The sequence below is a fragment of the Diceros bicornis genome, chromosome 4, assembly GCF_020826845.1.
Source record: "Diceros bicornis minor isolate mBicDic1 chromosome 4, mDicBic1.mat.cur, whole genome shotgun sequence".
NCBI lineage: Eukaryota > Metazoa > Chordata > Mammalia > Perissodactyla > Rhinocerotidae > Diceros > Diceros bicornis.
Window position 1 is genome coordinate 1,225,573 of NC_080743.1, and position 12,175 is coordinate 1,237,747.

General features: G+C 46.7%; 1 protein-coding gene across 1 annotated transcript in view; it reads left to right on the forward strand.

The window, feature by feature from the left end:
* The window catches only part of NFIA (nuclear factor I A), a 347,625-nt gene that overhangs the window by 313,183 nt on the left and 22,267 nt on the right, over positions 1 to 12,175 (forward strand). Inside the window, exon 10 of the mRNA XM_058538169.1 lies at positions 2,226 to 2,317. Within this exon, the coding sequence (XP_058394152.1) occupies positions 2,226 to 2,317 (92 nt within the window). The remainder of the gene's footprint in view (positions 1 to 2,225; positions 2,318 to 12,175) is intronic.

Below are 12,175 nucleotides of genomic sequence, written 5' to 3' on the forward strand. Positions count from 1 at the left end.
ATCCGGGCCACCAGTAGCAGAGCACGTGCACTTAACCGCTAAACCACGGGGCTGACCCCTCATAGTAATTTTGAGTAGCTAAATTATTTGTGTGCTAAACCTTCCTTCAAATGGCAAAATTTAGGTCTGGCAAAAATAGAGGCTGGGATGTTATACAAACCTTTCCAGATTTAGTAAACTTGCTATGGTCAGTGAAGAACTGTCTTCACAAGCAGTGAAGCAGAAAAAATGCCATGTATCCCAGGGTCAGTCAGCATGTTTCTGATGTCACCCATATGGTAAGAATGTCGTGTCTGTGATGACCAGGGCCGGCCGTGCGCGCAGTCTCCCAGGACCTGCGGACCAAGGGCTCAGCTTCAGCATCGGTCGTCGGTCACTTAGTCTTAGCACCTTAGCGTTTTCTTCTTGCCTTTTTGTGCCTTCTCAACCTACCTACGTAGTCACCTGTGAAAGAACACTTTTCTCTCTTAACCACTAACAGGTTGAACAGGTTATTTCATCTGCTAGCTTCCTCCTCTCTCCTACATCCTCTTTGTGCCCCAGGAGCAGGTAAACACACTGCAGGTAATTATAGTCCATCATTTTCAACATAAAACTTTCTGTTGAGACTTCTGGAAGCATATCAAAGTAAAGGTGGAATGAAGGCATCAATAAAGAGTATTTTACTGAGCTTTTAAAAAATTAGATTTGCCCCATACCAGTGAGTGAGAGGCACATAGAGAATGGCCGAACACAGAGGTGTTTCTCAGATCTGCTCGAGTTACTCTGATCTAGGACGGGCTGGGGAGGAAGTCGGTAGATTCACATTGCTAGATGGTACCATACATCATACGTTGAGATCATTGCATATAACACTGTTGCCGGACAGATCCTTCCAAAACAAAGGCTACAACACAAAGTTTCTTATTAATAGAGTCAGAGGACCCTTGTGTGTATCCTCTGTGCCGTGCTGGTGTAACACAGCCGCACCAAGTGACCAGCACACATCTGTATGGGTGACTTAGCTCTTCCCAAAGATGACCACCACGACTTGGGCCAGATTGGTGGAAATTTTATCTCTAGATGTGTTTAACAAGGGAAAAAGAAGTTGGAGCAATTTTCTGTAAAACAGAAAATCAAAGAGAAGCAGATGATGTCAATAAGGAAAAAAAAATCTGACAAAGGAATTTTGTATTATTCCCTCAGTTATCTGTGTTTTTAAAAATTGCAAATCCTTTTCATCTTTTAGATGATGTGTGTCTAGAGTTAGTTCAAAAAACTTAGGCTTTTTACAAGTATCGTTAATAAATTTGAAATTAAGCAATAGTCTCCCTAAAAATTCTAGTACAAGGAAAGAATGTGAATAAATCCTTAGAGTTTGTGGTAAAGAAATGAATTGAAGGACACCCAAAGAATGATGGATTTATGAGCCAATGGAACACCAAAGCCACTGAATTTTTTTCTCCCTAAAGTAGAGCGAAGCTCTTAAGTATAAATATAAAAACCAACCACAGGACTTCCGTGTGCTGTGAATGGGAGAGTGAACTGAAGTGGGGCACCTGAGGCTCCGTTGTGACATCTGGGTTAGCACAGGGTCCTGAGTTTGTGCCTGGATGGAAGGGTTCTAGCCTGGGGAGATGACAAATGTTACTATTTTAAGCGCATTTTGTGCATCATGAAGATTCCAGACGCTCTGCCGGGCCTGTAAAGACAGCTTGTTCTAAGTGGTTCTCCACCTCCTTTCTGGAGAGCCTGTTAATTCCTTCCATAAAGAAGACTCCTGGCTGTTGAGCTGTGGAGGCACAGGAACATTTCATGATTTTTCGGAGGGTAACAGTCTGAACAGCAAGGTTGTAAAAGGAACTGCTTCCCTCCCTTTCTACCTGATTTCTTGCTCCCTGTGCTCCAAAGACTAGGAGATCTCTTTCTGACCCCAGAGCTTGGGTTTGACTCAGAAAGCAGACTTTGCAGACGTCCTGCATGTCCTAATTTGTATGATGGGAGGAGGAAAGAGCCATCTGAGCACCAATTTGACATCGTTTTATTCCAGCAGTCATCAGCAGCCAACAGCCCTTCCCTCTCGACTGTCTAAAATGCCCTTGCTAGCCAGGTCCCTTTGCTAGACACAGTGTTTGCACATTTCCTTATTAATCAGCTGCATAGGCTGAGAGACTGTGTGTTTTGGTGTTGTTTGTGTGTGCAATCTCGTGCTGCTTCCTGAACGCATGTGTCCCTTCCCTTCACAGCCTACTCGACACCCAGCACCTCCCCCGCAAACCGATTCGTCAGTGTTGGACCACGGGACCCAAGCTTTGTAAATATCCCTCAGCAGACACAGGTGGGCCGCTCTCCTCTTTTCTGTATGTGGTGCAGCTCGTTTGATTCTTCAGGTGCACGTAACTTGTCTGTGGGCATAGCAGGCTGCATGTCCCAGCCCATCGGTCCTCTCTCCTCCTGACCCCACCGTCTGCCCTTCAGCCACGTGTCCTCATGTTCTCAGAAAATGTTGCTGCAATTTTTCCTTCTTGTATTGAGGAAGTAGAAGAGGAGGGCTTCTGTGCCGGAACTGCTTTTGCTGTGGCAGGAGAGGTTTCTTGATGCTAGGTGATGTGTGCTCCCTCTTCTAGGAATTCCTGTCTCTCCAGAGTGGGCAGGTGGGAGGAGGCCCCACGGGAGGGGAAGTGAGCTTGGTTGCCTTTGACATCACTGTGCATGCTGGGAATGGGGGCCCAGCCACTCTGTAGTGGTTATAGGGTGCCCAGCAACCTGGCGAACTTTCTGAAAGAGAAGAAAGAAAGGGTTCATGAGCCCTCCTAAGTTGCTGGTGTTGGTGCAGAAGCAGGAGATGTTTGTTACTGGCTACGCTGGCCGCTGGGAGCAAGGTGCAGTGAGGTGGGAGGGGTGTCTGTGCATACGGTGTCGTATCTTGAGGGAGGTGACTGAGAAGAGTTTCCCAGGACACTTGAGCTTGTTTTCCGATAGGTCGTTGTGTTTGTGCTAGTGTAGGTCAAGAAGTCTCTCTGAAAAGTGTTGAAGTGGCTGCTGCTGGGAAACAGTGCAAGGTGTTTGGAGTCTAAGGTAGTGGATGTAGAGACATGTAGAGGTTTGTGAAATAGAATGAGGTTCAAGTTTTCGAAGAAACAGCCCTCTAATTTCCTAATTAGAACGTGACCACATTATAATTGACGTAAAGTTTTTTCTCCGTGAGGTTCTCAGCACGGTGTTTGAAACAATTCTCCGAGATGTTCTGTGCACGTGCCTGGGTGTGCGATCTCCAGATGCCTAGCTCCGAGCAGTTAGTCTTTGTCCACGAGGCTGTGGCTCGGGGCTTCTGCTGGGGTAGGTTTGCCTCCCTGGGTCCGCTTGTTCTCTCTGTGCAGGGTTCTAGTTTATTGCTGTGTCAACAGTGCCGGTTAAATTATATTGCATCTGAAGCTTTCCTTCCACCGCAGCAGGGTCACAGAGAGTACAGCCTCAGAGGAGGCGGCCGGAGGAGAGGGAGCCCAGTGGGAGAGAGGGTTAGCTCTTGAACCCCCACTTCTGCTGCTTCTCCTGAAACTGGCATGTACATGGCGTCTGGGATTAACATCTCCCATTCAGGACCTCCCATAAAATTGTCCATGTTTACTGTTTACTTTCCCATACTTTCAAATACTTAACTGGTGAATTTGAAGTTGAATAACTACTTGAATGCATTAAAATAGAAGAGCATCGTTTCACTTTGTGCTTAGGCGCAGGGGTTCGGGTTCAGTGAGTGGGGAGAACGGGGGACAGTGGCTCTTGTGGTGATTGCTTTGCTCAAAGCACCGTGTGCTCAGGCTGCTTCAAGAGGAGCCTCAGAAATGCGGGTGGAAATGTGCGGCTTGTGTTTCACGTGGTACTTGCACGTAAGCTGTGATTCACAGCCCTGAAATTGTACCCTGTGTTCCATTCAATTTGTTTGTCGATAATCAAAATGTGTTCTATTCCAGTGTGGCTTCGTTCCACAAATGCCTTATTTAACCCAGAAACGGACTGTTCACGATGTTGACCACAAAAATTCAATTCTTAAAAATCCAGATTTTCCACGCGTCTGGATGAGTGACGTCATGTAGACCCAATATTGGCATCTAGAACTGTATTTTTTTGGTTTCCCTTAAATATTTGGCATGGTAGGGACAACAGCTTAGATGTTTCTTATCACGGTGACACCTGCCACATTGGCTTGAAGAACGCTATCCCCAATTGTCTTATGAGAAACTGTGCTAATGGAGTTATCATTTTTTCCAAAAAGTGTATTCTGAGGTAAAAATTATGCACTCTAAATATTTTAATTTTGTGTATATTGACTTTTTTTTTAAAAAAAGGAACTGCTTTCTGAAACCATTTAAAGTGTTATGTAGATATAGATAATAAAAATAATGATGTACTTTAAAAAATAAGCTCCTTTTTGAGAGGACATTGGTTCAGAAGAGCAATTTTTTAATAGAAATTTTTTAAGGCGTAATTTGAACATGGCCTGCAGATTAATTTCCTAGGCAAGCTTGCATTTTTCTATATTGATACTTTTGTTTAAAAGGCATGAAATTTGTATTAATTGAATACAGGAAAAGTTTTCTGGGAAAACAAAATTTTGCTTTCTACCTTTGGAGAAGTAAAAATTGAAGAGTCATCCACGCACATACTTGGGCTTTGTAAATGCCGAAGAGGTGTCCTGCACATAAATCCACAAACAAGTGCAAAATGAGATGGCCTCCCTTTCTTCCGAAGACCAGTTCCCAGTGGAAATCTCCTCCTGTGCCTGAAGTGTCGACCCACAGGAGGCAGACTGGATGTGGTCTCTGTTGTTTCTAGCAGACAGCACCTAAACTACTGCATGGACGGTTTAAGTTGGCAGCCTTCAGTTGATCATAAGACCTTTCTTGAAGAAGAGTTCTTTGACTGTGTATATCCTCTATTTATTGAGCATTTTCTATGTACTAAGTACCTTAGATTAGCCAACTAATCTTTGCAGCAACCCAATAGGGTAGATATGATCATCTCCACTTTATAGATGCGGAAGCTGAGACCTGAAGAGACTGATTGTCCCAGAGCCACACAGTGATGAGGGGGGGAGCAAGAATCTGCACCCAGTTCTGTCTGACTCCAAGGCCTATGCTGTCTAACCACTGTGCTGTACTGCCTCATGAGCTGGTGCTGGTGAGCACCTTTCCCTGCAGATACTCAAACAGAGACAGATGCTCAGCTGTCAGGAATACTACTGGCATATTCTCTGCCTTTAAATCTGAGATTGTATTAAAATCTAATCATTAGTATATATCCAAAAGATTTGAAAGCAAGGTCTCAAAGAGAGATTTGTGCACTTGTGTTCTTAGCAGCATTGTTCACAACAGCCGATAGGTGGAATCAACCCAAGTGCCCATCGACAGATGAATGGATAAACAAAATGTGGTATATACGTTATGTTGTGAAGGTATCATTTTAAAGTGGCATAATACATGTTATTCAGCCTTAGAAAGGAAGGAAATTCTGACACATGCAACATGGATGAACCTTGAAGACATTACGCTGAGTGAAATAAGCCAATCACAAAATGACCGATACTATGTGATTCTACTTACCTGAGGTGCCAAGCGCGGTTAGATTCATAGAGACAGAGAGTAGAATGGTGGTTGCCAAGGGTGGGGGAGGGCAGAATGGAGAGTTATTGTTCAATGGGAACAGAGTTTCAGCTTTGCAAGATGAAGAGAGTTCTGGAGATGGACGGTGGTGACGGTTGCACAGCAGTATGAATGTGCTGAATGCCACCATACTGTCCACGTAAAAATAAAAATGGTAAATTTTATGTTATCTATATTTCACGACAATTTAGAAAATGTAGTTATTAGGTAGACTCGAATGGCCCTTTCACCTCGTAAGAGTCTGAAATTCTGTGCAACAACTGGGAGATGTGGACCGTTGGTCGACAAGATCTCCTGTGGCCCTGTGCCGACCCTGACAGCACTGGTTCTCAGGCTGGCACACGGGGGGATCAGCACACGTTGGCTGAATCTGCATGATTCACAAGGAAGGTTAAAAATAATGACAATCTCTTATTAGAGTCACAATACATGTTAATTGTGGAAAATACAGATGGGAAAAATAATAAAAGTCACTTGTAGTCCTACTGTTAACATTTCTGTATGAATCCATCCAGACTGTTTCCATGCATACAAATATATTGCAAAAATGAGATCACATTATATACACTGTTTGATAACCTGCCGTTTCCTCCCCTTAACAGTATATTATGGCTTCTTTCCATGTAAATTGGAAAAATTGAATATTGGCTTTTATTGCGCCTATTCATCATCTGTAATGATTGGGAGGGAAAGATAACATGGATAATTGAAAGCCATTTTTCCTCCTCCTTCCCTTGCAGTCTGTTTTTTTCTCTGGAGAATTCTTCCCTTCACAGAGACAGAATTGCCCTCTCTCTCTTCAGCCCTGCCTTGAGCAAGTTGTCTTTCCCAACTGCCCCCCAGTTGTATTGTGTGTCCCACCCCAGCCTTTCGCTCTGTTCAAACTCTCCTGCCAAGTTATCGGTCCCATCCTCTGCCTCACTTATCTGCTCCCTCTGCTCTGTCTTCATTTGCCTCTCTCTCATCTGCCTCCTCCGTTTTGTAACTCACCATCGATGTGGGGGGTGGCCGCCCCCTGCAGCCTCAGGATGCCGGTCTGTTCTGAGGAACCATGACTGCTCGTCCACCCGACTTGCGTATTCTTCCCTATTGTGCCCTGACAGTTGATATTAACATATAGAAAAGTCTCTGGGGCACACAGTATTTACTTCACTTTGGACACTATTAACGTCCCCTGCACGCCCAACTGAGTGGTATAATTTAATAGAGAACATGCCATCATCTCAAATAGCAGAAAGCCAGTGGCCATTTCAATTGCATCCCGTAATTTAATCTGATCCTTGAAAACGAGAGCTATTAAGAGGAGGCATTTATTTAGAGAAAAAAAGTTAATATTTCATCATCAGGTAATAAATGGAAATACCAATTCCCACACAGAAGGATTGAGCAAAGAACTCATTTGATTCAGGTTCTAGTTTAATCAGAACGTTCAAATAAAATGGTTAACCTGAAGAACTCCCATGAGGACTAATTCTTTAAAATGAAAAATGAGTGCAAACTATATTAAAAACAGGCATTTCTTCCCTGCCACCCAAATATATCACTGTTCTACATCAACAGAATTGTGGTATCAGAAGAGCTATTTAAAACCAAATTACCATTTGGGTTATTAGAAGAATCGCTTGGCATGGCCTGGGCCTGATTTGTTGACAAAAAGGCGCAGGTGCGGTAACCTTCGCTCAATAAATCATCCAGCTGCTTGACTTGCAGTGTGACTGCCTCTGCCTCCTGAAATTTACAGATGTGTGCACAAGCCACACACTTGGCTGTGCCAGAAACCACTATCTGGAGCAGTCCCTGCGTAGCTGAATCGTGGGCACGGCACCCGTCGTCTGCATTTGGTCGGGGTGCACGAGGATCCTGGGCAGGTGGCGAATGTAGAGAGCATTTCAATCTGTTGCCATTCTGTGTGTCATGGTCCTGAAGATCTGCCTGAGAAACCAAGGCTTAGGCAGTGTGCAGAACTTCGTAAGATCCTTCTTCTGTCGCTCATCATTTCTTACCATCTTCCCAACACCTACAGAGTGCAGAGGACAGCAGTTCTCACGTTGTTCCAAGTCTGTGAGAGGAAGCAGGTGTAAAGAAATAGTAGTAATGACAGCAACACGTTCGTACTGCGGTGTGATACCAGTTACCATAAGGATCTGCCTGAGAGGCTTCGAGACCACAGAGTTGATGTGAGAACTTGCCAAAGAGTGGAAGGGACAGAAAAGACCAAATCTTTTTTCTGTTGTTGTCAAACTTCGGTCTGATGATATGGTTCTGGGTCTTAGACTTTTTACCTTTTTTTTTCTGCTTTCAATTTTTGCCCATTTATCTGTTAGCTGATAGGCAAGGCTTTTGCCCATCCTAAGAAGAGAGACATGTTGAGTTCTGTCTTCTCTGGACCAAGCAGATAAAACTAGAATCCTTCCCTGCTGCAGGTGTGTCAGCCAGTAGCCCCTCCCCTCATTCCCAAGAATCGCCCCTCCTGTGCCCATCCTCACTGGGCACCAGGCTCACTGAGACTGCACTTCTGTGGTTGGCTGCAGCCATCCCTGCCCCTCCCTCCTGACCTGCTGCCTGCCCGGAGGAGGTCAGGTACCACCCAGAAGTTCAAGGAGGACCTGGAGAGCTGTGATGCAAAGGCAAGAAACTCAGATTTCCTTAGAGGAAGAAAAGTGTCCTCCCTCTTCTAGTTAGAACTGGATCTGAGCATTTTAGTTACCAGCCCACACACTGAAAACTCCTGAGATTGGAGAGGAATGGCAGATAAAACTCCTTTTACTCTTGACTGTGAAAACAGTTAATTGGTCAGGTGGGGACTTGGAAGTACCCGCGTGTGTGCGGTTCTGTGCCTGCATTTGCTGCGGGGCTCAGCGCCCAGCTCAGACGCCGCCTGGCAGATGAGGAGATGACGTCCCCAAGGAGCACGTGTGTTCGAGGTGGGTGAGGCAGCCACCGTGTGAACGGTCTATCTCCCGAACGTCTCTCTCCCCCAGATCCCATCTGCATCCTCGACTGTGGTGAGAGGGTGTGGTGAGAGGGTCCTGACCATTTCCTCTTTAAGAGGGTCTAAGATTGGCTCATCCTCTTACATCAGGGAATCGGAAGCCCAGAACCTGGTCCGTGGGACCATTCTTCTGGAGACCTGCCCTGGTTCCTTAGTTCCTGCATCTGTGAAATCGAGACCAAGCTTGTTCTCTCGCCTGCCTGGGAGAGTGCCTTGACTGGCGACGTCAGCCGGCCTCTGCCCAGGGACCAGACGGCAGGGAGGCTGACACGGTGGGCCCTCTGTTCAGATCTTGGTTGGAGCTTTAATCCATCACTCAGAAGCAGTATGTGTGTTTCATTGTGTTATTTTTTTTCTTTTTCTTGGTAATTCAATTTTTCTAGCCTGGTTTATTAACTGCAAAATGGGGATAACTACATATATATATATATATATATATATATATGTATATATACACACACACACACACACACATACTACCTATGGTTGTTTTGAGTCTTAAATTCTGTTGGAGAAAGTGCTTCACACCCACTAAACACTCAACAAATGGTAGCTTTTCTTGTTTGGTTGATAACTCTGATATTTAAGCAGTATTTTCTGGACTACAAAGTATTTTCTCATTTGCTCTTAAGAGCAACCCTTTGAAGTAGGCAGAGCCGTTATTATGTTATCCCTGTTACACAGATTAAAAAACTAAGGTTTAAAGAGAGGGAGTGACTTCCGAGAACCAACGGGGCCGGGGCTGGGAGAGCCAGGACAGAAGCCGCTCTGCCTGCACAGCCCACGCTCCTTCAGTGCCGTGTCACGGAGGGACTCGTGTGGCCTCTCTGCACGTCCTCACCTGCTGCCACGTGGATGTGGGCAGCACCTACCTGCCAGATGCTGGCTCTAACGCAGCCATCGAGCAAATTAGGACAGATCCCACCAAGACCACAGCCCTGTGGATTCTTCCACTGAGCATCTGCCCTAGAGGTGCCCCAACAGCCTGGTTAAATGGGGCACATCTGTTCTTCCTTGCACACCATTTCTCCCTGTGAGCTGACTTGTGTCCCAAGGAAGAAGAGACTTCCCTAGGGGAGACAGTGTCTCTAAGCGTGGCAAGGCCTGACTCACGGCAAGTGCTGGTAACCCCAGACTCAGAGAAAAGCGGCACGTGGTGGTTTCTTCTCCTCTGTCCTCAACTCCAGTGGTCGGTGTGGGGTGGGAGCAGCACCTCGCCGCGATGAGTTACTCACGCAGCTTCCCCTCCTCCTGCTGTGGCCGGAGGGACTTCCAGCTTCTGTGTTACTCCAGCCTGGAAGGTCTTGACGGCTCTCTTCACACACACCGGTCAGGAGAGGCTCTGGGAGTGTATTTCTCCGTCAACAGGACCTTTGTCTTTCAGGTTTTAGCGAGGCGGGGCGTTTTAGGTGTCCACACCTCAGACTTCCCTTCCCACACAGTGAGGGTGTTGGTGTAGGTCCTGTCTGCATCTCTCCCTCAGTACCGGTGCTTCCATAACCCCTTCACCTTCACCCACATGTGCGGTCTGGTGGCAGTGCTTCCGTCTGTTTCCACCTTGCTCCAGAGAGATTTGGAAAAGCTTCTTAGGTGAAGCAAGTTGACACTTGCTGAAAGAGTTGAGGTGCCTCCGTGGGGTCGGGGCCACGACAGGTGCTCCCTGAATCTGGGCTCCTTCCCGGCTCCCTTCCTCTCCAGTACTAAATGAGGCTGGTGGCAGTGGATGAGGGGGAGGGAAGAGGGAGATTTCACAGGAAATTTCAGATTTCGTGGAGGGAGGAGGGTGAAAATCTGGTATCCACTGAATTAGTCCTTGGGATTGTGGAGAAGGGGGTCAGGAAATGAAGTCGGGGGAGCTTGGGAAAAAGGCTGAGAGCTGGGGTAGAGAGCTGGGGGAGTTAGATCAGAGCTTGAGGAGAGCCTTGCAGCAGTCAGAACACCGCAGTGTCCCCTGCAGAACGCCGTCCACACCTCCAGTCCTTAGAGGGGTCGTGATAATGGTGCTTCTGGTCAGTAGGACTGCCAGGATACTACGGGAAATGTACTGGGTACTCATGGTCTGGTTTCTTTGTGGGGAACAGGGAAAAAGTCATGAATTGAAGAGGAGGGTAGACTTCTTTTCACATCCCATTCATCGGAGTGATCCTGCACATGTTATACCTTAAAATTCAGTTTTCTCATCTCAGAATGAAGGCAGCAATACTATCTACCTCATAGAAGAAAACCTGATTAAGTGTGGCTTAAGCCAATCAGGGTTATTTTTCTCACATGACAAGAAATGTGTTGGTGAGTGGTGGTTGCTGTGTTTCAGCTGCTACATGATGCCAGCAGGAGCGCCTGCTCTTTCTAGCATTCTGCTCTGCCATCCTTAGCGTGTGGTGTTTTCATCCTCGTGCTTGGTGCTTCTGATTACAAAATGGCTGCTGCAGCTTCAGACATCATACCCACATCATACTCCATTATCCCTCTTATATTAGGGAAACAAAGCCCCTGCCATACTCCTCCCGTTTCCTGTTAGCAGATTTCTGTTTAGGTCTCATTGACTAAAACTAGATCACATTTTAATCTTTAGCTGCAAAGGATGCTGGTAAAGCTAGCACAGAATTATCTTGATTGGCTAAAATCATGACCCACTGCCCGGGACTGGCTACATTATTGTCCCTAAACAAAATTGCCTCAGGAAAGAAGGGGCAGTGGATAGTGGTAAGCTGTTAACAGAATCTGCTGTGTCCCTTGTCCAGTTCCCTGGTCGGTTTCGTGCACCTTTCAGCTCCTGGAGTTGCATGTGACCCCTTCATCTCTTGCTGCCTGTCGTGTCCACTGCCCATCTGCCCCACTCACTACCCTGGGAGATGGGTATGCTGTGGGGGGTGTATGGTGATCCCCTCATTCAGCCCTCTGTCTGGGGTAGGATTGGGACACAAGTGTCTGCCTCCTCCTGGTCACCAAGGCCTCTGACGAGGCTGAGTTGGAGGGCCTGTGCCTCCGTGACTGTGGGGACTCTGACAGTGCCCTCTGCTGCATGCCCGTGCTTATGCAAGTCACCAGGATGTGCTGGGTTTCTCTTTTGTGACTTGGAACCAGATGCTTCCTTTGCAAAAGAAAAGAGCCTCGTTTTGCTGAACTTGAGTCAACAGAGTTCAGAGAACAGGAAAATGAGTTGATTGGCCCTGCTCCCTCCGTGAGCTTTGAGGAGAGAAGGCGGTCCAGGTGGTGTTCCCACTTTCCACAGAGCCCCCGCGTGGGAACACCCGTGCCCGAGGAATTGGCTTTCCAAATGTCCGTGCACGCTGCATCACGATGGCTCCCCTTACAAGCAGCTCCTCGCGGACACAGGCTTTCCCAGGCCTTCTGATGAGTCTGAGACCTTGAAGGCTCCAGGGACACAGTTCCAGGGCCTGGGCCTGTTGTCTAAAGGGAGGTTCATGGAAGACCTCCCGGGAGGCCTCAGGGTTCTTCCTATGCACTTTGCTCACACCACTTGTTTACCATCCTGTTTGTTTGTTGAGAAGGGAGGCACATTCTTTTATCTGTGGCCTCTCTT